Source organism: Stigmatopora nigra, chromosome 17 (genome assembly GCF_051989575.1).
Source record: "Stigmatopora nigra isolate UIUO_SnigA chromosome 17, RoL_Snig_1.1, whole genome shotgun sequence".
Classification (NCBI taxonomy): Eukaryota; Metazoa; Chordata; class Actinopteri; order Syngnathiformes; family Syngnathidae; genus Stigmatopora; species Stigmatopora nigra.
Window position 1 is genome coordinate 9,413,228 of NC_135524.1, and position 24,630 is coordinate 9,437,857.

General features: G+C 40.4%; 1 protein-coding gene across 18 annotated transcripts in view; it reads left to right on the top strand.

Annotated features, from left to right (window-relative positions):
• The first annotated feature begins 4,776 nt into the window (after positions 1-4,776).
• ank1b (ankyrin 1, erythrocytic b) overlaps positions 4,777-24,630 on the top strand; it is a 71,273-nt gene continuing 51,419 nt past the window's right edge. For 13 of the 18 annotated variants that reach the window (XM_077738034.1, XM_077738036.1, XM_077738042.1 and 10 more), the window contains exons 1-2: positions 4,778-5,183; positions 22,378-22,479. In XM_077738034.1, the coding sequence (XP_077594160.1) occupies positions 5,058-5,183; positions 22,378-22,479 (228 nt within the window). In that variant the 5' untranslated portion in view covers positions 4,778-5,057. Of the gene's footprint in view, positions 5,184-22,377; positions 22,480-24,630 lie in introns of all 18 variants that reach the window. The other 5 variants (XM_077738050.1, XM_077738053.1, XM_077738049.1 and 2 more) reach the window with 2 other exon arrangements.

Here is a 24,630-nt window from a genome sequence, read left to right on the forward strand (position 1 = left end):
CTCGACCCCCAACCCACGTTCCCGACCTGCCTAGTGTACTTCCCTTGTACCTTTGTTGTATCAGGATATATTGCAATAAAGAGAGAACGCCACAATCAAAGCTGCCGATAGGCCTGGTTTGGGGCTCTCTGCCCGCGATCATAACACATACAAAATGCTTTATTTATTTTCGGTACCATTGTATATTTAAATTTGAAGAATATATAACACTTTTCATCCATTCTTTTTGCTTTGCCATTATGTTGTCATGCACATGTATTTAATCATCTATGGCTGAATGCTGGGAAAGTGCAAGTCATTTTCAAGGGCACTTTGCCTTCAGTGTGTTGGAATTAAGCCAAAAAGCATGAGACTCAGATTCACTGACATCAAGGAATGCGTGTCTAAAAATAACCCCATTACAAAACCAAAAATAGCACTGCACTTAAATCAGGCCTGTAGTGCATTAACAAATAATTCAATTTAAAGTAAATGTACTACATGACTCATGTACAATGGAAAAACACCTTCATTTGTAACAACACTTTCACTGATTTACTAACCCCATGAGACAATTACATAGAAATACTGGGAAACTGAAAACACTATATTGTAATTGATTGGGGCTTGTTTTAGGAATGAAGATCTTGTCGGTTTTTAAAACTGTAGTTATGTATAAATGCCAGTAGATGGTGGTAACACAACATTTTAGGTGGTGCTAAGAGAAGAGAAAGACCAACATTTGGGATATTTAAATAGTTCCTTCTATGCGTATTCCTTGTGTGTGCTGGCTGGGTGTTTTTTTTTTTTTTTTTTTACCTCTTATGTCCCTCCGGGCTTCCCTTTCCTCTTTTAACCAGCTGTGTGTATTTGGTAATCAGCCCGTCTATGTATTTAAATGTGATTTTAAACTTGTCTACACTGTGTCTAGTATTTTGAGTGGTGTCGGTTTATGTAAGTTATGATTTATGTCTCTTCATCAATGTGCGCTGTTCCCCTTTTATTTGTCACTTTTGTACAACCACTTTTGTCTCCCACATCCTGGGTTCTTTCTCGCCATGCACCTGAGGCGATCATGACCCCCAAAACCAGACTAGCTCAGATGGGATTTGTTATGTTTATAGTTATGCACTCCTCCTGACAGAATGGCTTTCTGAGATGGACTTGTTTCTTAAGCATTGTCAACAAGTTCTCAATGGGGTTTAAGTCAGAACTTTGGGAAGGCCATTAGAAAATGTTAATTCTAGCCGGATTTTTCTCTCAGCAGCAGGTGATACCTTGCGCTTTCTTCCCGATCGTGGCAGTGACAAAAAAGTGCCATGCACTTTATACTTACAAACAATTGTTTGCACTGTTGCTCTTGGGACCTGCAGCTGCTTTAAAATGGCTCCAAGTGACTTTCCTGACTTATTCAAGTCAAGGATTCGCTTTTTCAGATCAATGTTGAGCTCCTTTGACTTTCCCATTGTACCGTTTGTGGGCGTTTCCATCCAATGAGCCCTATTTAAATGGCCGCAGAGAAGACACCAGCTGTAGTCACTCATAATCACTCACAAGAAGTTAATAGGCCATGTTATGAAGCTCATTTCACAGACACAACTTTCTAAATCACCAAAATTGCTAATTTGTGTTGCTGTATGTATATTTTTGACCCAGCAAATTTGTTCACACGTAATAAAGTCATGAAAGAACCAAACTCCATGAATGTTTTTTGTGACAAAGAAGTAATGGTTCCAATCACTCCATCAGAGAAAAATCTAGTAGAGATAACTTTAAACTTAAGAGAGCCATGACATTATGTTCTTCACTTTTGACCACAACTGTAGCTCTTCTCGCCATGCAACACCCAGCTCTCGTAGAACTGTCGGAGTTTGGCCTTGAATGGGGCGTTCCAGTAGACCTCGAGGGCCTGTATAAATTTGGTGCAACCTCCTGGAATCACGGCCACATCAATATGGAGCTTCTTCAATTGCCTCTTGGTGGCATCAGTATGAATCCCAGTCAAGAAGGCACGGCACTTGCCATCTGACCACCTTTTCAGGTTGAGAAAAATTCATATTTCACCGGCATGCCACTCTATTTTTCAAACTTGCCCCCATAGGGACGTTCAATTAGCGGTCCCAGCCAATTAGAGGGTGTCATTCTCTTTTTCAATTTTTCCACCAAAGTGCCGTTTTAATAGATGTGCTTCTCAAATAGAGGTTTTACGCTATATCGTTCCATAAAAATTTAATCTTTCCAGTGGATTTGCTATCATTGCTGAAGAAAATGTCCTTGAGGAACTGGCAGAGACCATTAAAGTTTCAGAAATTAATTAAGAAGACCCCATGTTGAAATATTGATGATTTAGGGCACCCCTTAAGCAAAAGAGAAAGACAAAATATGTGAATAGGACAAATCCCATAGCCAAATAGATGTTTAAAAACTCTGGTATGTATTTTAATTTAATCAATGTTCATACTGCTGAGGTGTTGGATAGACATTGGATTTTTATCAACATAGGAATGAGCCCAGGTGGGTTATGCAAAATTTAAAGGTGAACTTTTCACAATGATAAAGATATGAAGAAATCGGAATTGATGGAACTAAATGCTATTCAATGCCTTTTTCGGATTCCTCCCTTTTGCTTGACTGAATTTGAAGAATCTAACCTTGGTATGTATGTTATGAATATTTAGTCTTGTCGCCCTTTATCTTTCTTTTGCTTTTACAGCTGGAACATCACATACTTATGCAACTGGACTATAAGAAAAAATGATGTTGCAAAGGAAGGTGGAGAGAGCGCTTTTATTTATGACTTGTTTTTGATCAAAACTGATCAAACGCTCAGGTATTGAGAAAATGCAACCTTCTATTTATGTTTAAGACTGTAATTTAATGAGGAGCTTTTATGAAAAAAAAAATGATGGTGTTTTAATGACTATACCAGCATCTGATTTACTATTCCTAACTAGGAAATACGCAGGTAGTGGCTGCATTGCCTTTGCACCAGGACTCCAAAACCTCTGAGACCAATTTTCACATACACGAATCTCTGCAGAAGTCAGACAAAGAATATCATGAGGGTTCCTATGAGAACATTCAGATTTAGAATCAATTTTGCGGTAATGCGAGTTCCACAGAAACCTGAAGGTGGAAAATCCCACTGTCTCTACCTCTTGTGAATAAAAATATGGATAATTCCTACCTCTGTTAGTTCTTGTTTCATTCGAAAACAAATATAATTAAAATGATCACAAATGAGTTTTATGCAAGTTCATCAAAAATGTAAATAAATATCTCATGTTCATTAAAATCGTAAAGATTTCATAGATTCCGCAATCCTCGTTGACAACAATGCTGTATTTTGCAAAGAAACCATAAATTTTACTTTTTATCTGTGCTAAAATTACTTTTCCAACAATGAGGAATTGGTTCAATCTCATTTGGTTGGACCGCGACGTCCAAAAAAAATTGACTTGTGCGATCAGATCTGTCATGTAGTAGACATTTTGCGGGCAGTGAAATTTTTCTCATTGAGTAGCATTTGGTGGCCGAGTGAATGACAGGTTAGCACAGGGGTGGGCAAACTTTTCGGCCCGGGGGCCACAGTGACTTTAAAAATTTGACAGATGGGCCGGGTCAGCACAAGACACGATATATATATATAAAAAAAAACTGCATCCGTTAACAGTACATAAACTGAAAAAAAGGACTAAAGTATTAACACACTCATCACTCATCATTAAAGTAAAAAGTATAAAGTACAAAGTAAAATAAAAACAAATGTATTAAGAAATATTAATATGTAATTTAAAAAAAGATAGAGGGGCTGTAAAAACCGAAAAAATAAGAGTGGACAGAGCTACTGCCACTGGCTTCCGCGTGACGGCGCCATCTTGGGGGAAAAAAAAACATTATTTGGACAACGTCGGCGGGCCGGATTAAAAAGCCTAGCGGGCTGGAGGCGGCCCGCAGGCCGTAGTTTGCCCATATTGGGGTTAGTATGTCGGCTTCACAGTTCTCACGTTAGTCCTCACTTTGTGGAATTTGCATGCTCTCATTGGACATGTGTGGGTTTTCTCCTCCCACATCCCAAAAACATGAATGGTAGGCTGGTTGAACACTGAATCGCCCATAGGTATGAAGGTGGGCCCCTGCCAAGGGTGGGATATGGTGCAGCATCCCCTAAGACCCTTGTGAGGATAAGCGGCAGAGAAAATGATTAAATGAATGATTAGTATCCTTGAGAATACGAACAACGTCGTGAATGCAAACAAACTGTAAGCAATATAACTCAACCATTCGCCTTCATTTGTCTCTAGGCGGCGAAATGTGCCTTAAAAAATCCACAGGCAGAAGGGAAGAGATGTCAAGGCATTCTGCAGCATACACACTTTGGTCTTTTGCACGTGGAAGGATGGACTATGGTTGAAGACAAAAGGTCCCGAGCATTCAAAGACTGAATAGTTTCGAGATAGCTAAAGGGAATAGATTGAAACAATAGGAAGAGTGATTTATGGCAATAGCCCCAGACTTACAAACACAAGACTGCGTGATGATTTTCAGGAGCAACATGGGGAGCGAGAGAGAGAGAAAAAGAGAGTGGGTAAGTGAGAGAGTCTGAGAGAGACAGAGAGAGAGTGAGAGAGAGGGAGAGAGAGGGAGAGAGAGAGAGAGAGAGAGAGAGAGAGGGAGGGAGAGAGAGAGAGAGAGAGAGAGAGAGGGAGGGAGGGAGGGAGAGAGAGAGAGAGAGAGAGAGAGAGAGAGAGAGAGAGAGAGAGAGAGAGAGAGAGAAAGAGGGGGAGGGGTAAACATTTCAGCGCAGTGCGAGTGCCTGGATGAGTGGCCGCATCAGCACCACTAGCTGTGGCATCTTGAGACTGACGTGTGGCTTGTGGCTTCTCCATCGGCTGTGCATAGAGAAGCACAGAGGGCAAGGGGCGGGGGGTACGGACTGCACGCGCATGCCGCGGTGGCAAGCCGGGGGGAGCTAGGCGAGGGGGCCGGGGGGGACTCGGGCCAGAGGAAACGAGGACGACCGGTAGCAGTGGCAGCGTAGCAGCGGCAGTAGCAGCAGCAGCAGCAGCGGTGGCACCATGGCGCAAGCCGCCAAACAGCTCCGCAAGACTAAGGACCTCGCTGAGGCCGCCGCCCAGGAGCAGCGGGAGAAGGAGGAGGAGAAGATCAAGAAGAGAAATAGATCCAGGGATCGTAGACGCAAGGTAGGATGAAATGACGGCGTCGGTACTCTCACGGTGCCTTTTACTATTGACTGGCAATCGGTTTTACCCGTGCATATTTGCCCAGTCGGTCCCAGGGCCTCAGCTGGCGTGTATGCGGGTGAATGATGAGTGGAGGTGTGGTTATGACGAGCATTTCATCTAATGGCACATTCACATGAAGCATTCAGTATGATTTTGTTTCACTGCAGTCATGTCTCAAAAGGATGCAGGTGTAGTTTGCTGTCCTTTAATTCCATTTTTGTTGGTCACTAGCATTTACTCCGTTTTTATACTGGTCGGTGACATTCTCACTGTATAATGAATGAATGCAAAATGGAGGTAAAACCTAAGAATAGACGCAATATGAAACAATTTATGGCATTTTAGTGACAAACAATAGATTTTAGTCAAGAATTGAATGATTATATGTCTTCTTGACACGCGCATGATGGGGATGCCTTTCCGTGCACATTTTATGAGCTTTGTACTGCCTGTGCACTCAACCTTGCTAGCCCCAAAATGATTCATGAGGATGAATATTGCATATTTTAATCTAGTTCAAATATTGCATGCTTGTCAGTTGGATTGCAGGTTAAAGAAAAATAAGAAAAGATGACAGGTGGAAGATGACAGGTGTTCACTTTTAAGGTTGGTCAAGCAGACTGCAAAGGGATTTTTCTTTGAAAAAGTTGTCATAGAGTTGATTTTACAGCACTTCCTCAGAACAACAGACCTCCTTTTAGTATGCATCGAAACATTAAATCTGCATGTGCTTTTTGAGTTTTTCATTCCCCCCCTAATTCAGTTACCGAGACGCTAATCCAGACATTTTGTAAATCCTGCCTTAACACTGCAAACCTGTTTGGGTCATGGAAAAAAATAACCCAGACAGGCCTTATACCCAGAATAAAACTGGTGAAATCCAGCATCATCGTATTTTGTTCCTCAAATTACTTGTCCGAGCTCTTCTACCATGGGATTTGTGGTTTACAGTTTTCAATGCTTTACATGGCGGCCCAGTGTACGAGCGATAAATTCGTTGGCCACATAGATTGAGAGCTTTATTCCAAGTTCTTTCTGAAACTGCATGTTCTTGTTTGTGAGTATTTATTTAGGGTGTTCTGGTTTCCTCCCACATCACAAAAACATCCATGATAGGCTGGTTGAATAGTCTAAATTGCCCCTATGTATGAGTGTGAGCGAGAATGTGTGCTTGTTTTAGTGTGCCCTGCGACAGGCTGGCAACTAATTGAGGGGGTCCGTCGCGCACTGCCCATAGTTGGCTTGGATTGGCACCAGCATCCTATGCAACCCTTGTGAGGATAAGCAGTATAGAAAAATATATTTTTCAAATTGGTTAATTTTAAATTCATCGGTACGGAATGAATGAATGGAACCACCAGGAATGATATTCCTTCCAAGAACTGTATCAGTTGTAACTAGAGAATGTTTACAAGTGCTTAAATTGAGCGCTCTCATGAGTTCCTGAGGGCAAAAAGGAACCTTTTAGAACAAAGCAGTTAATTTCTCCATGCCAAGTATCTCCTTTGTCAATCTTGTAATGTATCTGAAACATTGCTGCAAAGTAAGAATGTAAAAGGAGTACAAGAACAAAATATCTTTACAATTGCCTATTGGGCTTAGCCAAGTATTAGAAAATGAGATGTTTGGCCTAGCAAAATGTGGTTCATTCTAATGAATAAAAATAGAATATGTGAAGTCTCAGTTATTTATGAGTCGAAAACCAATATCAACGATACCAACACCATTAATCTATTTGAGATAGCCAGTGAAAAAATAAGTAGCAGGAACTCTTTCTTCATTGAATTGAATTCAGTTGTGAATCAGAGTTGGGTCCTTGAGAGCCACTATCCAGTTTGTTTTCCTTGTCTCCCTCCACCAAGACACCTGAATCAAATAACTGGGATCAGTATAAAGCTTCTGGACAGCTTACTGACGAGTTGATAATTTCATTAAGGTGTGGTAAAGTAGCACCCCTGAAATAGGGGATTCATACTATCATAGCAACTCCCCCTCACTGCTTTTCACATAAAAGTCTATGTTGAGAGTTCAATCGTTCTTTCATTCATTTTCAGTGCTGATTGTCGTCACAGGAGTTGCAGGGGTTGCTAGAGGCATGTCGCAGCCTACGGGCATCAGGTGGCAGACACCTGAATTGGTAGCCACCTAATTGCAGGGGACAAGGAGATGCCCAATCAGGCTTACATTCCTACCTCGGGTCAATTTAGAAAAAAGATCCATTCTACCCTGAACGTCTTGGAAAGTAGAAGGCAACCAGAGTACTGGGAGAAAATCCACACAAGCCCAGAGAGAACATGCAAACTGCACACAGGAAAGTCCGAACCTGGAATTGATGCCTCAATGTCAAAACTGTGAGGCTGATGCTCTAACTACTTGTCCACTGCGCTCCCTAGAATTCAATCAGTTATTATAATTAATTCATGTTCTGCACCGCTTATCCCCACCAGGGTCGCGGGGTGTTCTCAAACCTATCTCAGATCCCATGCACCAGGCATACGACACCCTAAATTAGTGGCCACACAATTGCAGGGCACAAGGAGACGGACAACCTCTCACACTCAATCTCATACCTAGGGGCAATTTAGAGTGTTCAACCAGCCACATGGAGGTTTTTGAGATGTGAGAGGAAACGGGAAGGATTGGACCTGGGATCTAACCCTTGATCTGAGAACTGGCTATATCTTATATCAAACCACTGTCTTCAATCAGTGAATTAAAATGATTTATGATATAAATCAATCTCGATTAATATGCTTAGTCAACTTGTCAGTTTTTTTGAGTGCCAAATTTCTTAGTGCTGTGGTGCTAAAGTCTTTACTAACAGAGCTTCGGGGTATATTTCATTCATTTTCCTTGCTGCCAGTTTTGTGGATTTGAGATTTAAACTGTAGGACCCCACCTACACTGTAATATGCAAACTCCAGACTGGTAGGAACACCTGGAATTGAACTCCCGATTTCAAAACTGTGAGGTATGCTATGTGATAACCAATAGGACACCGTGCCAACTACTTTGTGCAACATAAATATACTGTAGGTTTACGACATACAGTATATATATATATATATATATATATATATATATATATATATATATATATATATATATATATATATATATATATATATATATATATATATATATATATATATATATATATATATATATATATATATATATATATATATATATTATATATATACTCTTCGTTATTGTGAGTCATGAAAAGTGTCAGAAAATGAGTGCTGAATAGCTGACGTGACATGCATGATTTGTGTGAGCAAAAGGGTCTGAACAAGTGGTGTGAGCGTTCAGAATGTAGATACATACCTTTTGAAGAGTTTTTAAAGGAAAGGGGAGGGCAGGATGGAGCCAAGGTCGAAAACAGCACAGCAGCACTCAGCATGGCCCAAAGCTCCAAAAGGCTATATTTGCCTGCTGGCCTAGGATTACACCGCACCTTTGACTACACACACGTCAGACCTGTGTTACTCTATCTGACAGTGACTGTAGATGTTTGATTCTGGGAAAACAGTTTCCTGATCGTTCTTACAATTTACTGGACAATCCAGTACCAAATTTGATCCATAAACCAATGTGATGAAATGCATTTAATTCATTTGACTTGATATGTTGTAGTTGTAGCTTTATGAATTAGATTACATTACATTTATCTTTTGTATATGTATGCCTCCTTTGAAAGACTTGCCGCAATAATTGGGAAGAAACTACACAATGATACTTAAGATTACAAGCTCTGTCCTTGGTTTGGCTGTCAACATGCTTGTGATAAGATTTCAGTTGGCTCAGCACCGATTTTAATCATCAGTTTCATTTTGAGCATGGTTATATCTTTCGTCTCCCTGAGGTTGCAAAATTGGTATATATCATTAGTACTAACATTTTACCATCTGAATGGTTGAATATGAATTTGAACTGAAAAGTAACATTATTTTATTGGATCACAATAATAACATTTAGGACGATACGATGTATTTTATTTTTTAATTGATTATTTTATTCTTATTTTTAGTCATTCATTCATTCATTTTATGAGCCGCTTTATTGTCACAAGGGTCGCGGGGGTGTTGGAGCCTATCCCATTTGACTTCGGGCCAGAGGAGGGGGACACCCTGAATCAATGGCCAGCCAATCCCAGGGCAGAGGGAGGCGGAGAACCATTCGCACTCACTCTCATAATTAGGGGCAATTTAGAGTGTGTAATCACCTTACCATGCATGTTTTTTGGAACGTGGGAGGAAACTGGAGTACCTGGAGAAAACCTACCTCCACACAGGTGGACTGACCTGGATTTGAACCCAGGGCCCTAGAACTGTGAGGCCGAGGCACTAACCACTCAACCCACCAGGCCGCCCCAACAATAGTCAATAGCATTGAATTATACCATAATTGTTTTGGTGCAATAAAAATGACATTTGCCAGAAACTTTCAGTCCCTTGACAACAGGCCTTAGAAAATGATCAAACAAAAAAACTCAAAGACCAATCATCACACTGCAGCAAAGACTTGATAGTCCTCACGTTATCGTTTCCGCTTTCTGCGACTGTGCCTGCGAGTCAGTCTTTCAGTGCATTAGTGGACTTCTGTGGGTCACATGATCCACATGTACTTTCAGCGCTGCTAATTTTATTATATAAAGCTCAGTTCCACATCCAAGTGTGTGTACTTTCATTGCAAGCCCATATCAGTGTGTATGGCATTGTGCCAGTCTGTATCGCTTTCCCTCTCCTTTGTACTGATTTCTTGGAATTAACAGCGCTCACTCATCCTGACTTTTCTAATGACCCATGATGAATCATTAGCAGTGGCTATATCTTGTATGTAGGCCAATTATGTAAGTTAGATGTGTTGTTAAAGTTTTCTTTAAAGACAGTTGATGGAATGTTTCCGCTGAATAGGTTTCATAGCCTGTACGTTAGCAGTCTACGAAAAGGTTGGAGAAACGTTGTTTTCACTTGTCTGTTGTTTCATAGCTCATCAACATTAAGGCAAGTGTGCTGTTTTCTGTCTCTCCGTCATCTTGCAAAATGCTTTGTCATCTTGGAATCTCCACTGTCACATCAGTCAACTCACTGTCACCTGACCCGAAGGATTCATAATAAACTTTGTCATGAGATTTAACCACAATGAGAGATGTTCTGGTTCATGATTGTAGGCAGCCACATGAATACAAATTTAGGGAAAGACTTTTGTGCATGGTATCGTATGGTTGATGAGGACAGGGGTTGAGCACCAAAACAATTGTGTCATGGTGAAAGAAAAGGAGTGTTCTTTTCTAAATTAACACATTTGTGTCCAGAAGGTTTAGCAATTGGTTAAAGTTTTGTAATTTAATTAATTCAATCTTGATATTATTCTGTATTAATACTGTAGCACTTTTCTTCTTAATTTCAGTTTGGATTCTAACTTTTCCATTTCATGGTTATCCACAATAGTTGACTGGGGAATTTATTTTCTAGATTTTATTTTATGTTCAAATATGAATTTAAGCGGCCCGGCGGCTTGAGTGGTCAGTGCATCGGCCTTACAGCTCTGGGGTCTTGAATCCAGGTCAGTCTACCTGTGTGGAGTGAGCATGTTCTCCCTGGACTGCGTGGGTTTTCTTAGATGTGGAACCAAGCTTTATATAATACAATTAGCAGTGCAGAAAGTACATGTGGATCATGTGACCCACAGCAGTCACTAATGCACTGAAATAGCAGCTCGCAGGCACACCCGGGCGTCGTCGCAAAAAGCGGAAACGATAATGCGAGTCTTTGCAGCAGTGTGATGGTTGCTCTTTCAGTTTTTTAGTTTAATAATTTTCTATGGCATGTCAAGATCTCTGTTGTCAAAGGGCTGAAAGTTTCTGGCAAGCGTCATTTTTAATGCACCAAAACAGCCATGGTATAATTCAATGCTATTGACTATTGTTGGGGCAGCCCGGCGGAGCGAGTGGTTAGTGCGTCGGCCTCACAGCTCTGGGGTCCTGGGTTCAACTCCAAGTCACGTCCACCTGTGTGGAGTTTGCATGTTCTCCCTGGGCTTGCGTGGGTTTCCTCCAGGTACTCGGGCTTCCTCTTACATTCCAAAAACATGCATGGTAGGCTGATTGGACAGTATGAATTGCTCCTAGGTATGGGTGTGAATGTGCATGGTTGTCTCTGTGTGCCCAGCGATTGGCTGGCCACCTCTGGCCCGGAGTCAGCTGGGATAAGCTGCTCCAGCACCCCCACGACCCTAATGAGGATAAAGGGGTTCAGAAAATAAGATGAGATGATAGATGACTATTGTTGATTGGTTATTGAGAGATGGGCCAGACAAGAGAAATATCTAAACAAAACATCAGCAGTTTCCCAACAGGCATGCCAATGCCAGCTGCCATTGTTTCCGCCATGTCTCTTTGCAGCGTTTGCATCAGCAATCAGTGACGACAGACCGCCTGCGGACAGGACAAGAAGAGACAGCTCTGACCATTCCCCAGTGCTTCTCTCGCATTGACTTCCAAACCTTGTCACTGCCCTGCTTTTTTATCCTCCCTTACTGTGTCAGTCCTCGGCCAGGGTAGATGTGTTATAATGACTAGGACCTGTTGTAATAAAAACAATTTGCGGAGAGAAATAAGAAAAAAAAAACGGCAAAGCATCAATGTTTGAAAATTCAAGATTTTGTGATTTTAGAAGAAAAAAAACTTTTGGAACCCTAATTGAAAAATAATGAACTAAATTAATGTCATCTTTCAATCATTTTCGGACTAAAAGTCACATTTCTTTTTATGAATTGGCTGTCCTTGTGACTGACAGCCCCCAGGAAAGCGTGCCCTCCAGTTCCGAGGAACACTTTAATAGATTTGGTAGTCACTTGAAATTAAATTGAAAGCTTTGTTTACAATTTACATAATGCCATTGTTTGTTTAATCCAAATAATACTTAATACCTTATATTCATTGGCGCCCATTTAACCTCCATTTTACTGTTATTGCTTGATAAAATGAAACCCCCAAAATTCAAGTTCAGTGAGACCAATAAGCTTTATTACCCCCTTCATTTGACATCTTCGGACTATTCTTATATGGCATCTTATAGTCATTCTAAACTATTAGTATTTAGTGCGCATTTGATTACTGACTTTAATTGTCTAGAAATCCATCACAACATATATAAATTGCTTGGTATCCGTACACTTTCAGAATCTTTGGAAGGTATTTATAGCTTGTCAAACAATACTGGACCGATGGAATTGTTATTTATATCAAAGAATAGCAATATTTAAGTAACCTGGTGATCCAGTACAGCCATCTGAGATAAAACTGTAATGAATATACATATGTATAAACAAATGGGATTTAACTTGACTTAAATCCTTAGCTGATACGGTTCTCTTATTTCCTCATTTTTTAAATTATATCTTTTCATGGGACAACACTTTGATGCAATTTAAAGCAGTCACTCTCGAGCTTGGATAATAACAGAAATTAGGGAGGATATGGGGTACAGAAGTCTCATCTCATCTGATTTTCTGAACCACTTTATCCTTATTAGGGTCACGGGGGGTACTGGAGCCAATCCCTGCTGTCTCCAGGGGAGAGGCGGAGAACACCCTGAATCGGTGGCCAGCCGATTGCAGACAACCATGCACACTCACACCCATACTTCGGGGCAATTTAGAGTGTCCAACCAGCCTACCATACATGTCTTTGGTATGTGGGAGGAAACCAGAGTACCCGGAGGAAACCCACACAGGCCCGCACATGCAAACTCCACACAGATGGACATGGCATGGATTTGAATCCGGACCCCAGAGGTGTGAGGCCGACGTGCTAACCACTCGTCCCACCGGGCTGCCCTGTGGTACAGACAATGAATGAATTAATGAATCTCCTCAAATTATTTGTGTATGTGTGTCTGTTTGCGTGTGTGTGTCCACAGATATAATGTTATGGACGTGTTCATTAATTTACTTCTTAGTTGTCATTAACGTACTTGAGGATGTTCTTAACTGGATGGAAAATCGTTTGTCTGGCTTGTATTCCCAGGGACCCTAACCATGTTAATATTGACCACATGTACTTAATATCAAACTGACATTGTGTATGCTCAAATGTATAGATGCATTTATCAGGCATAAGTAGGTATTAGAGGGAGGGTAGAAAATATATCAAAACACCATTTGAAATGTAGACTGTTTTATTAAGGCTTGTTGTATCTTTACAAGTGAGTGAAAAACAAACACCATAGTGGCCATTTGTTCAGTAAACAATCAGGCCAGGTCCATTGGAAGCATCCATTCATGCTCCAGCCACAGAAGCGGAGGCTGAGTACAACAATAAATGTAACCGTGTTTTATTGGAACAGTCTGTTTGTAATAAAATGTAATGCACGCTACGTTAAAAGAACATGGAATTATCCAGAATTCAGCAACATATCAAGATTGCAGAACAACAAAAGAAAGACAAACCACAGAAGGCAAAGAGAGCACAGTTTTCCGAGAAAATATACCCTAGCCTTCATTGTTGCTATATCATTGGCTTAATTGTAACCACAAATGTGGTACAAGTACAAATTTTGTGATGCTACATAACCTTGTTTGAGTTTGTGGCTATATTGTATGGTCACATCTGTGACTATTACTCATACTAATACACTAACTGACCATCGGACGGAGTGCCAACGCGTACACCAGTGGCCTAGAGGGACATCAAGGTGAATGGAAGCGGTCCTTTTGTTTGCACTCCAGAATCATTCAATCACAGTGCACAGTTTCCATCATATTGTGGCTCATAACCAGTAAAAGCTTTTAAAAGATGATGTAGTCAAGATGGTTCTTTGATCAAGTCATAACACTTAGTTACAGTCCACAGCACATGCTCAGCTTGTAGTTGTTGTGGCCACTGTTTTGCTCAAGCTCACCATCGTAGTGAAAAACAGTTGCTTTGATTGACACTCTTATGCTGGCTATAAGAAAATACGAAGTCAATCCTTATGGTATTCCAAACATGTCTTTGTTCATGGCTGTATTTAAAGGTCAAATACAAACACCAGCACGACAAGGCTGTCTAAATCTGAAGGCGTAGTAAAATCCAGCTCGGTTTCATCTTAATTGGGAGGACACAATGCATTTTACAGCCTGAAACATTGTAGAATGTCTTTGTCATCAGCAGGAAGCTATACTCGTGGAATGTTCAACCCATATCGCGCTGCTCCAAATGAAGGTCTCTTGAATATGTTTTTTTGGCCCTTTTTATCCCAAGCTGTGTCCCAGTTTTGAAATGGAGCCGGTAGGCATGGTAGCGGCGTAACAGTAGCCTGTCTCAGAGGCAAAATCCTCACCTACAACAGCCACTTTCGTGCCCCCTGTCACTACATCTATGTATCTTGTACTTGGTGACAGTAAGGATATTACACATTCATTCTTTTATTTCCTATTCCACTTATCCTCTCAAGGCATGCGGGGTAGCTAAAGGCTATCCCGGGCAATATTGGACTGAATTGGTTGCCAGTCAATTCCCGGGTACAATGACCAACAACCACTTAGTCATACCTTGGGACAATTCAGGGTGTTCAACCATGCACATTTTTGGGAGGTGGGAAGAAACCAGAATACTCGGGAAAAGAATCCTGCACAGGCATGTGTAAAACATGCAAACTCCTCACAGGAAGGTAGAATTCGAACTCACAGGGGATGGACCCTTGATCTCAGGAAGTCGTGCCGCCCAAGGCTGTTACTGTGTCTGCAGAAAAAATGAAACTGCTCTCCTGAACGTGATTTAGGTAATAAAAAAAGTACTGTGTACAATAGGTTGCAGTTGTATGTTTTAACATCAAATCATGAGTGAGGTCAGTCAGCATTAATGGCATTTGAATGTTGAGATTGATTGATGCCTCGCTGTCTGCTTGTAGTTTTCATCTCATCCGGTTGCAGTTCATTTTGATGTAAACTTTACAAAAGTTGGTCTCTAAATTAACCAGAGTCTCCAACTATTGTCTGGTTGATGCATGATTAATGAAAATTAAGCAGTGGCCTCTATTTTGTATTGCTCCCGTTTCTGTAGGACTTTTGTGTCTCATGAACATGTTGATTTTGTGATCAAGATTTATTTGCTATTCAATTAGTTTGCATTACCTTAGCCTGAAAAGTTATTCGCTTCTTCAAATTCCAAGTTCTTTCTGTAACTCTTCTTGGACTTCAGGTCTGACCCTTACACTTGGGAATATTTGTCCCATTGATAAACAGATCTTTGTGGGGTTAAACATCTCTTGTGATTATCACTGTGTGCTGAATCACAAGGACTTTTATTGATTGGCCTCAGGGAGTAGTTGTCATCTTGAGAAATTTATCAGACGAGCAGTACAATTTGATGCAATTAGTCGTTTGTAGTGGTTAAACTGTTGGACTTTCATGCTCATGGCATTGGTCTGATGCTACCCAGTAAACGTTGTTAGTATGAGTGTGAGTGGTTGCCTCAATGAACGCAAGAAGTGACAAAGGATTACGTGACAGTTAGTTTCTGCTTTTTCTCGCACATTGTTTGCAGTTTGTTGTTTTACAATTTGCATTTGCCATGTGGAAGGATGTCGATTCTACATGGAAGCCTGGTGATGTCATTTTCCTGTGTTGTATTCTCCCCATGCACAGAGCAATGCAGTGACTTCACATCCTGCTGTTAAGAGCATATGTCCGGTCCTGGGATTGCTTGTTGAAAGAAAAGCCGATTGCGGTGCCGCATATTTATGTTTGTAATTTAGTAGAGCAGATATTTAGCTATTAGCATAAAATGCATATGAGCACTTAACTGCATTTATCCAAATGTTTCTAGTTGTGCTCAATTCCCTAACCTCCTAATACCCAGACTCTTGTAAGGCAGGCATTTTTATTTTCTCCTTGATATTAAGAGTAATTGGGACCTGATGAGTGTAAAAACAAAGAATAATATTTTTATATGATGTAGGTTCAGAGAAAAAAGATGTCCACTTCATAAGTAGACGCTAGGCCCTTGCAGTCCAAAATGTAACATTATAGTCTTTGACAACCAAAAATGTGATGTCCACACATGTGGACGCCAGGTCATAGGGGGTTAATGTGTGGAAGTCAGTGTCATCTATTTCATTTGGTAATTTTTGTTGTCAGTAAGAAGCTGACAGTAAGTTGCCACTGGGATTTCATGTCCCATAATGACTTGCATATTCAATAATGAAAGCCCACAATCCACTTCTGGATTCTTAAAAGAAATTTGCTTTTTTTAATGATATCGTAGATTCACATTAACAGCTTCTGTAAAAAAATGTGGACTTTGAAACTTTGGTGGAACCCAAATCAGCTAACTATGTTTAAGACTTAAATACTACATCATTCAGTATTTAATTTGATCCAACATATGGTGATAGGATATTTATTTGTTGTTAAGGTTTGTTTTATACAGATGAAGTAAAAATGATAAACTAAATTGGTTTATGAATGATTGCTGCCTCTCTTTTTAACTACAGTTGTAAAATACTACATTAAGGCTCCATGGTTGTGTAGGGCCGGGTAATCTAACCTCATTGACTGTAACCTCATTTATTAGTCATAATATTGACACATTTCAACAAATCCATGTCCACCAATAAACCAAACATTTACCACTTACTGTCTGTCTTCCCACCCCACTTTCATTCAGTTATCTTTGTCTTCATCTTTCTCTCAGATCCCTCGTTTATTCTATTTCATTTCCTTATTGGCTTCATTGAGATGCACCACAACCACACAATCTGTTCTACTGTATGTGCCCTTTATGACTTCCCTTTTCTTCCTGTCAATCCATCACTCACTCCCATTGCTGACTTCTCACTCTGGTCATAGTGATTGTGGATTATCATTATGGGGGCATGCATTGCTGAGTGTGTTACATTAGATTTTAAAGGGAAATAATAAGTAAACTTCAGAATTAATATTGAAAAAGGAAACATTGAAATATATCCAGTAAAAAGTAGCAGGCCTAAAACAGATGGAGATAAAGGAACAAAATGAGACCCTGCTAGCGGAGTACCCAAAGGACCCCCCTTATCTTATCAGAGGAATGCACAACTGAAAAACCAAAATACCCAACACCTAATGGAAGACAGGCACAAGTTAATGGACTGCTTATTAATCAGAGATTGACAACTTTGTGCTTTGTTTTCAACTTCTATAATGATGCTTACAAGGGAGGGAGTCTTGGTCATTGTATTAAATCTCTGCTAAGGCTTAGATTGTAGTAGAATGATTTGCTGCGCTCTTCATGACTGCTTTGTCATGGGAATAAATTATTTGTCTTAGAATCGTTGGCTTTTGCTGCAGTTTTTATATGGGAATGAACATACACAGGACCTTGAGAAATAAACAATTAACAGGTGATTTAAAAATCTGTGTTCCTATAGTATACAATCATGACCCTCACTTCTTCTGCACAGCAGGCACATTGAATGTTTTTAGATGTCATGAACTCTGAAAATGGCTGCATACCTGTAGTTTTCTGATACACGGGAAGCTTTTTAATTGAGATTCAATTACTGGACTGTCAGGCCACACCATCTTCTACAAACAATTCTCAAATGTTTCTTTTTTTACCGTATTTTTTTTACTCTAATTCGCCCATGTCTAATAATGCACAGTAAAGAGGCAAAAAGTATATACAAGTCGCACTGGAGTACAAGTGGGCAACATAGTTTTGGGTGGGCAGCATACTTTAAAGTAAATATGTATATGTAGTTAAATTGTGAACAACAGGCTAAATAGGCACATTTTAATTTCATATTTACAGGGTTTTTTTGGGATACCTATAGCTTAAAATACCACTTGATGGTGTAGGGCACGGGTGGCCAAGTCCGTTCCTCAAGAGCCCTTATCTGGTCTGTTTTCCATATCTCCCTCCACCAACACACCTGAATAAAATAATCTGTATCAATATCAAGCTTCTGGACAGCTTGCTGATGAGTTGATCATTTGACTCAGGTGTGGTAGAGGAGAGAGATATTGAAAACAGACTGAATAGTGGTTCTGGAGAATCGGACTTGACCACCCCTGGTGTAGGGGTTCACTCATCTGATTTCGGTGCAGGCAAGCATGGGAACGATTTCTGCATGGTGGTATGATTGTGCTTGGAAATGGTTGTCTGTTTGTCTCTGTGCTCTTCGGCAGACTGGCAACCAGTCTAAGGTGTATTCTGCCTTTTTCCCGAAGAGTTCTGGGATCGGCTACAGCAACCCTTGCAAGGATGTACAGACCGGAAAGTTAATATAAACAAAACAAAACAAAAACGTCTTTCAGCGGTCATAGAGGAACAAAACATAAGTCATACTTGAGTATTTGTAGCAGTCTATGACTATGACATGATGCTATGAGAAAAAGTGAGATTTATAGTTGGAAAATATAGTAGATAGCATCCTGTGAAAGCAACTTTGGTCCACTTAGTTGGAAAGGACAGTTTGTCCAGCTTGTCCCCATTGAGTGATGATGTCGACAATAACTTTGCTGAGGTCTGGTCTTACCCATCATGCTTTGTAGGCATTCCTTCAGCAGTGCTCATGAATATTAAAAGGTTACGAGAGGAGGGAGATGGGAGGGGGGCTGTTGGAAAGACAAATGTGGACGTGATGTGTGGCTAGATGACTGAAAATGCATTTTTCTCCTCAAGTACGTTTGCTTGACTTGTATCTTGTTCCAAAACAATGCAAGTTCGCAAAGCTGTCTTCTCTGCAGCCTCAGTATTCTGTTAAAGAGTCTGGGATATCAGACGGTGTCAAATTCCAGTCTTTGTCTTGCTCTCGGTTTTTCCCTGTTTTCCAGCACCTGGATTGGGGAACTAATGAATTTGTATTTAGTTCATTTCTATGGGAAACGTTGATTTGAGATACGAGTAAATTGACATACGAGCGCAGTCCTGGATATCATTAAGCTCGTATCTCAAGGTAGGACTGTACTTAGTTTACTCAACGACTTGGTCGTGCTGTTTTTGTTGTAGTTTATTGTCCCTTTTTCTTAGTATACTCCTTTTGTTGTACTTTTTCATACTCACACATGGTCTTTGTGTTTAATAAAGTTGTTTGCTCATTTGTTCTCCTGCTTCTGAGCTTGTGTTTGGATTTATTCTTAACGGATTGCTGTTTCATAACAATTCTGGCCATTGTAAATAAAAGCACAAGGCAAACATGTCTGCTTATTGGGACTACTTCTCTTTAAAAACTAATTACACTAAAAGAGCATTGTGTCATATTTAGAAAAAATGTTGAGAAGGAAACAGGAGGGCTCACTATAAAAGAAAAATAATATTAGTCAGTTACATTAATTTTTGCTAGATTTTTACTGGTTTTATAACATTAGGTTTGGATCAGAAAAACATATTCTGAACCTGAACGGATTGGAGTAATAAAATCTGCATCGGGACAGCCTTAACCCAGTTTAAAATCCTGTACTGCGTGAGCTCAGGTCACGTCCAAATTGAGGATCATTCTGTCACGTGTCCATTGTCGAACTTGAAACTCATTTAATGTCGCTGACACAAATATCCAAAAAGCTGGCAGCTATGGGAGTTAGCTGTTTTTAAGGAAGGTTGCAGCAATGATCTTTTACCTCACCTCAAACTGTAATGGATGTTTTGTTATTAATGCATTTGGGTGTTTATTGTTGTTAGATTTGAATTTCCACTGTCAGCCTTAAAATGTATAACAAAGCAGGTCAGATTGTATGAGAAAGACAGGATAAGGGGGGCATCCTTTGATTTGTAATGGCCTGCCAAAGGAGTGGCCTGACAGGAGCTAGGGCAGGGCACACGGACACGGACAACTATATATACACACTCACATCCATACTTAGGGGCCATTTAGAGTCTCCAATCAGCCTACCATGTATGTTTTTCGAATGTGGGAGGAAACCGGAGTACCCAGAGGAAACCCACACAGGCATGGGGAGAACATGCAAACTCCACACAGATGGACATGACCTGGATTTGAACCCAAAATCCCAGAGCTACGAGGCCAATGCGCTAACCACTTCCTTCCAGTGCCGCCCTTGTTTTAGGAACACATTATATTTATTAGGATAACATAATTGTGCCATAACACAGAATTTTAATATCGAAATAGGTGGCAGCCACACAAATATTATGTCAAACTGTAAACATTATTGCAGTTAGCTTGAGTCATTCAGATTATATTAAGGGTTGCCGGACCCTCTCCCAGGTGACAAAAGGCAGTCTACATCCTACACTGATCGCCAATCAGACATATCGCACACAGAGGCTTTTCACCAATATGGTGTCCTAAAAGTGCAATCAGTGGATAGCAGTCAGGTGCCTCTTGTTTTCTGCAGAAATCTCATTGGTCAAAGTGTTTGTGCTGGTTCGGTTGGAATAAAAACTTGCACCCACAGCGGCACTCGAGGATCGGTTTGGGGAACCCTGCTCTATATCAACAGGTGGCTTCATTTAGACGTTGTAACACTAAACTCCGATTAATGTCTATTCAAATTTAATAGTTATTTTGGAAAGTTAATTTTCATTCTCAAATCTTTTTTACATGGAGACATAATGCTTACGATATGTCCCAAAGCTAATCAAATGTACTTTTAATGCATTGCTCATGTGACTTTTGACCATGCAAACCAATAATACTGTCAATTTTAAGTAAGGCTATGTGTGAATAATACTTGCAACCATAACAACCCTCTGTGACTAGATTATCTCAAAGTGTATCGAAGTGCAACGACACTAGCATCCACTCATTTAAAACTGAAAAGCAGCCACTCTCTAGAGCCAAGACATTGATTTTTAATTCTCAGAGCATTGACTCCATCTTGACATGGATCTGTACTACTTTTCTGGTTGGATATGCATGTTTATAACATTCATTTCGTCATGAAATTTGAATAGGGCGGCCTGGCGGCCGAGTGGTTAACACAGTTCTAGGGTCGTGGTTTTTGGGTGGAGTTTACATATTCTCCTCTGGCTTGTATGGGGTTTCTCCGGGTACTCCGGTTTCGTCCCACTTCCCAAAAACAGGCAGAGTAGCTGGTTGAAGACTAAATTTCTCTCAGGTGAGTGTGAGCGTGAATTGTTGACCGTCTCCTTGTACCTGAAGTCAGCCGCGATAGGCTCCAGCACCCCCGCGACTTTTATGAGGATAACAGGGATAGATAATGAATGAATGAATTCGTTAATGGAAATGACCATTTTGTTAATGTGTTCGAATGGAGTATGCGAGGCAATTTTTCAGCATGTATAATGAAATGCAGTTTAGTGATTTGTGTGTTATGATATGGTACCCATATACTTAGAATTGGTTTGTAATTTATAAGGTCATGACATGCTGTTATACCTAATGCTGTTTGGAATATGCACTTAACCTAATTCTGAGTTGCCTCTTACTTTTCTACTCCTAACTATCAATAAGTAATTAGTATTTTATTAATACCCAATTGGGATGCTATCAACACGCGAAATCGGTGGCCAGCCGATCGCAGGACACAAGGAGACAGAAAACCACACTCACACCCATAACTAGGGGCCATTTAGAGTGTCCATTCAGTCTACGATGCATGTTTCGGAATGTGGGAGGAACCCGTAGTACCTGGAGGAATCCCACGCAGGCCCGGGTAGAACATGCAAACTCCACACAAATGTACATGACCTGTATTTGAACCCAGGACCCCAGAGCTGTGAGGCCGACGCGCTAACACAGGGGTGGGCAAATTGGTTCTCGAGGGTCGCTGTGGGTGCAGGTTTTTGACCAACCGATCCAAAACAAACAATTTAACCAATGAGGTTTCTGCTGAACCAAAAAGCACCTGACTTCAATCCACTGATTGCACTTTTCTTAGGTCCAAGATTGATGGCAGGGTTACCTCTTGTTGGTTGGAACGTAAACTCACACCCACCACGGCCCTTTCTGGAATAGTTTGCCCACCCCTGCGCTAACCACTCGCTCCAGGACTAGCAAATGATAATCGATGCTGTCACGTATGCCTCAGCTGCGGAGCAGAGTGGGGCGCAAATCCCCAAGCAATTCGTCCCTTGTAGTTCTGCGCAGTAAAATGAATAGATGACTTTGAGCTTACTTCTCAGGTTATCATGGCTTTGCTTGTTTAATTGTTGACTTATTATCCATTGTCATCTATTTAACTGTATGTATCTATATTGCAGGCTGATGCAACCACCAGCTTTCTACGTGCAGCTCGTTCAGGCAACCTGGACAAAGCTCTGGATCATATGAAGAATGGAATAGACATTAATACAGCTAATCAAGTAAGCACAACACAGAGAAATGAGAGAACTTCACTATGTAAAGTAAAATATTTCAAATGCTTCATTTTTTTAAGAATTAAAAGTCATGTTTTATGTGTTTGCATGGATAATGACTTAAAGGTCAAAGTATTTGATCCTTAATATCAGCATTTAGCCAACAAATTTGCAAAATTATATACTTGAATTAACCAAAAAAAACAACAAGCAAAAAAGAAGAATGAAGTCATGCCTGAGGAGAAAACACTCAAGCTTGACATCTGTTATGGGGTTTTACATTTCCCGTTACATGCTAACAGCTTAACATTGTAAAAACAAAGATGGTCTGGTTTCATATTTCACCATTTTAATGTTATCCTTTCATGGTTGAATACAATACTAATACAGAGATCCTTCCTCACGTGGCTTCAACATTCGGGGCTTAGGTACATCGTGGTGTTTTAGCCAAAGCAGGGGTGGCCAAGTCCGGTCCTCGAGAGCCCCTATCTAGTCTGTTTTCCATATCACCCCCCTCTACCACACATGAATCAAATGATCAACTCATCAGCAAGCTGTCCAGAAGCTTCATACCGATCCTGATATTTTGATTCAGGTGTGTTGGTGGGGGGAGATATGGAAAACAGATTGGATAAGGGCTCTCAAGGCCCGGGCTTGGCCACCCCTGATCTAAAGTATAAAAAAACAGTTCATAAAAAATTCAAAATCCACACTCAAACTCGCAAGCGTAAGACAGGGGATAAAAAATGGCGGCTGTCAGTGCTTGCTTCTTTTTCAGCGCTGAATTACGTGGGAGTCAGCGCTGAAGAAGGGATATTTCTTTGGATTATATTTTGAATCGCACACATTACCTGTGGAGAAATACTATACTGAGCCTATTCCAGCTTTGTTTGGATTGTGAGTCAACGTTGAAAATGACTTCTGAATATTGGCGTTCCTTCATATACTAAGCTACACTGTGGCACCCTTTTGTTCATAACAATGTTCATAAAGGAAGTGAACACTCTTCCTGTCTGGAGATCACACGTGTTGTGGCGATCTGCATGCTGCAAATAAATGAGAATATTTGCTTTCTCGCGTTGACTCTACTGAGTAAAAAATGAGCAACCGTTCTCCATGAAGCGCTGCCGCTTTCGCTTGGCCATTGGCGCGCACATGCTCCTGTTCACCGCCCAAAAATTGCATCTTCCGAGAAGCGGAACTGCAAATTCCAGTGTGGACTAAGACCAGCATTATAAAGGATTTGCCCTATAGATACGGTTGTGAAGCTGGCACAACGATAGGACGGCATGGGGCCATAGTCGTGAAAATACAGTAGGTTCTTTTTTAGGATTTTTTTTATTCTGCGTGGAGGCCACTATTGGTTGAAGTACTATTGTTTATTCAATATATTTTTTGCATTTATCAGTGTCAGTACAGATTTTGTTGTTTTCCAGCCTAATTCTATTTCAAACTTGACTGTAGAAGTTAAATACCGTATTTTCCATATATAAGACTTTTAAGTGCGCCTTATAGTCGTGAAAATACGGTACACACACTGTAGCAATATGTACAAACAGATGTACTGTGTTAGGTTCATGAATCGTTTTCATAACACGTCGGAAGGTACGAGGATTTCCCCTAAGGATGAGATTTTTGAGCCTCAACAAAATCCCTAAATAATTCAATATTTCTCTACAGAGGACATTCCTTTGCTTTTACTTCCGGTCTTCAGTGGCTCATTTAATTGGAACACATAGTGTGACTGTATCCTGTGAGAAAAGTCTGTCTGCACTACCCTCACAGGGACTAATAAAAATGATGCAAAAGAGAATTACAATTTTTAGACTTTTGGATACTTCACCATTGTGTAAAGTGGTGTACGTAAATGATTCAGTATTTCACATTAACATTCTTTCAATTTCCCACTTTTTCTGCTCATTCACCTTGTTTTATCATTTCAATGCACAAAATCTTAGGCATTGAATTTGCAATTTATCCTCACTCTCTTTTTATAAAGTCACATAAAACCATAGCATACAGCTGTACAACAGTTGTTTCTGATGGGATGCTTTACTTGCCATTATTATGAAAAATGTGAATAATTGAGGCTCAGGCTGTTCCTGAGTGCTAGGAAAAGCGAAACAGACGGACAGTTGGCAGATTCACTAAGCAAAA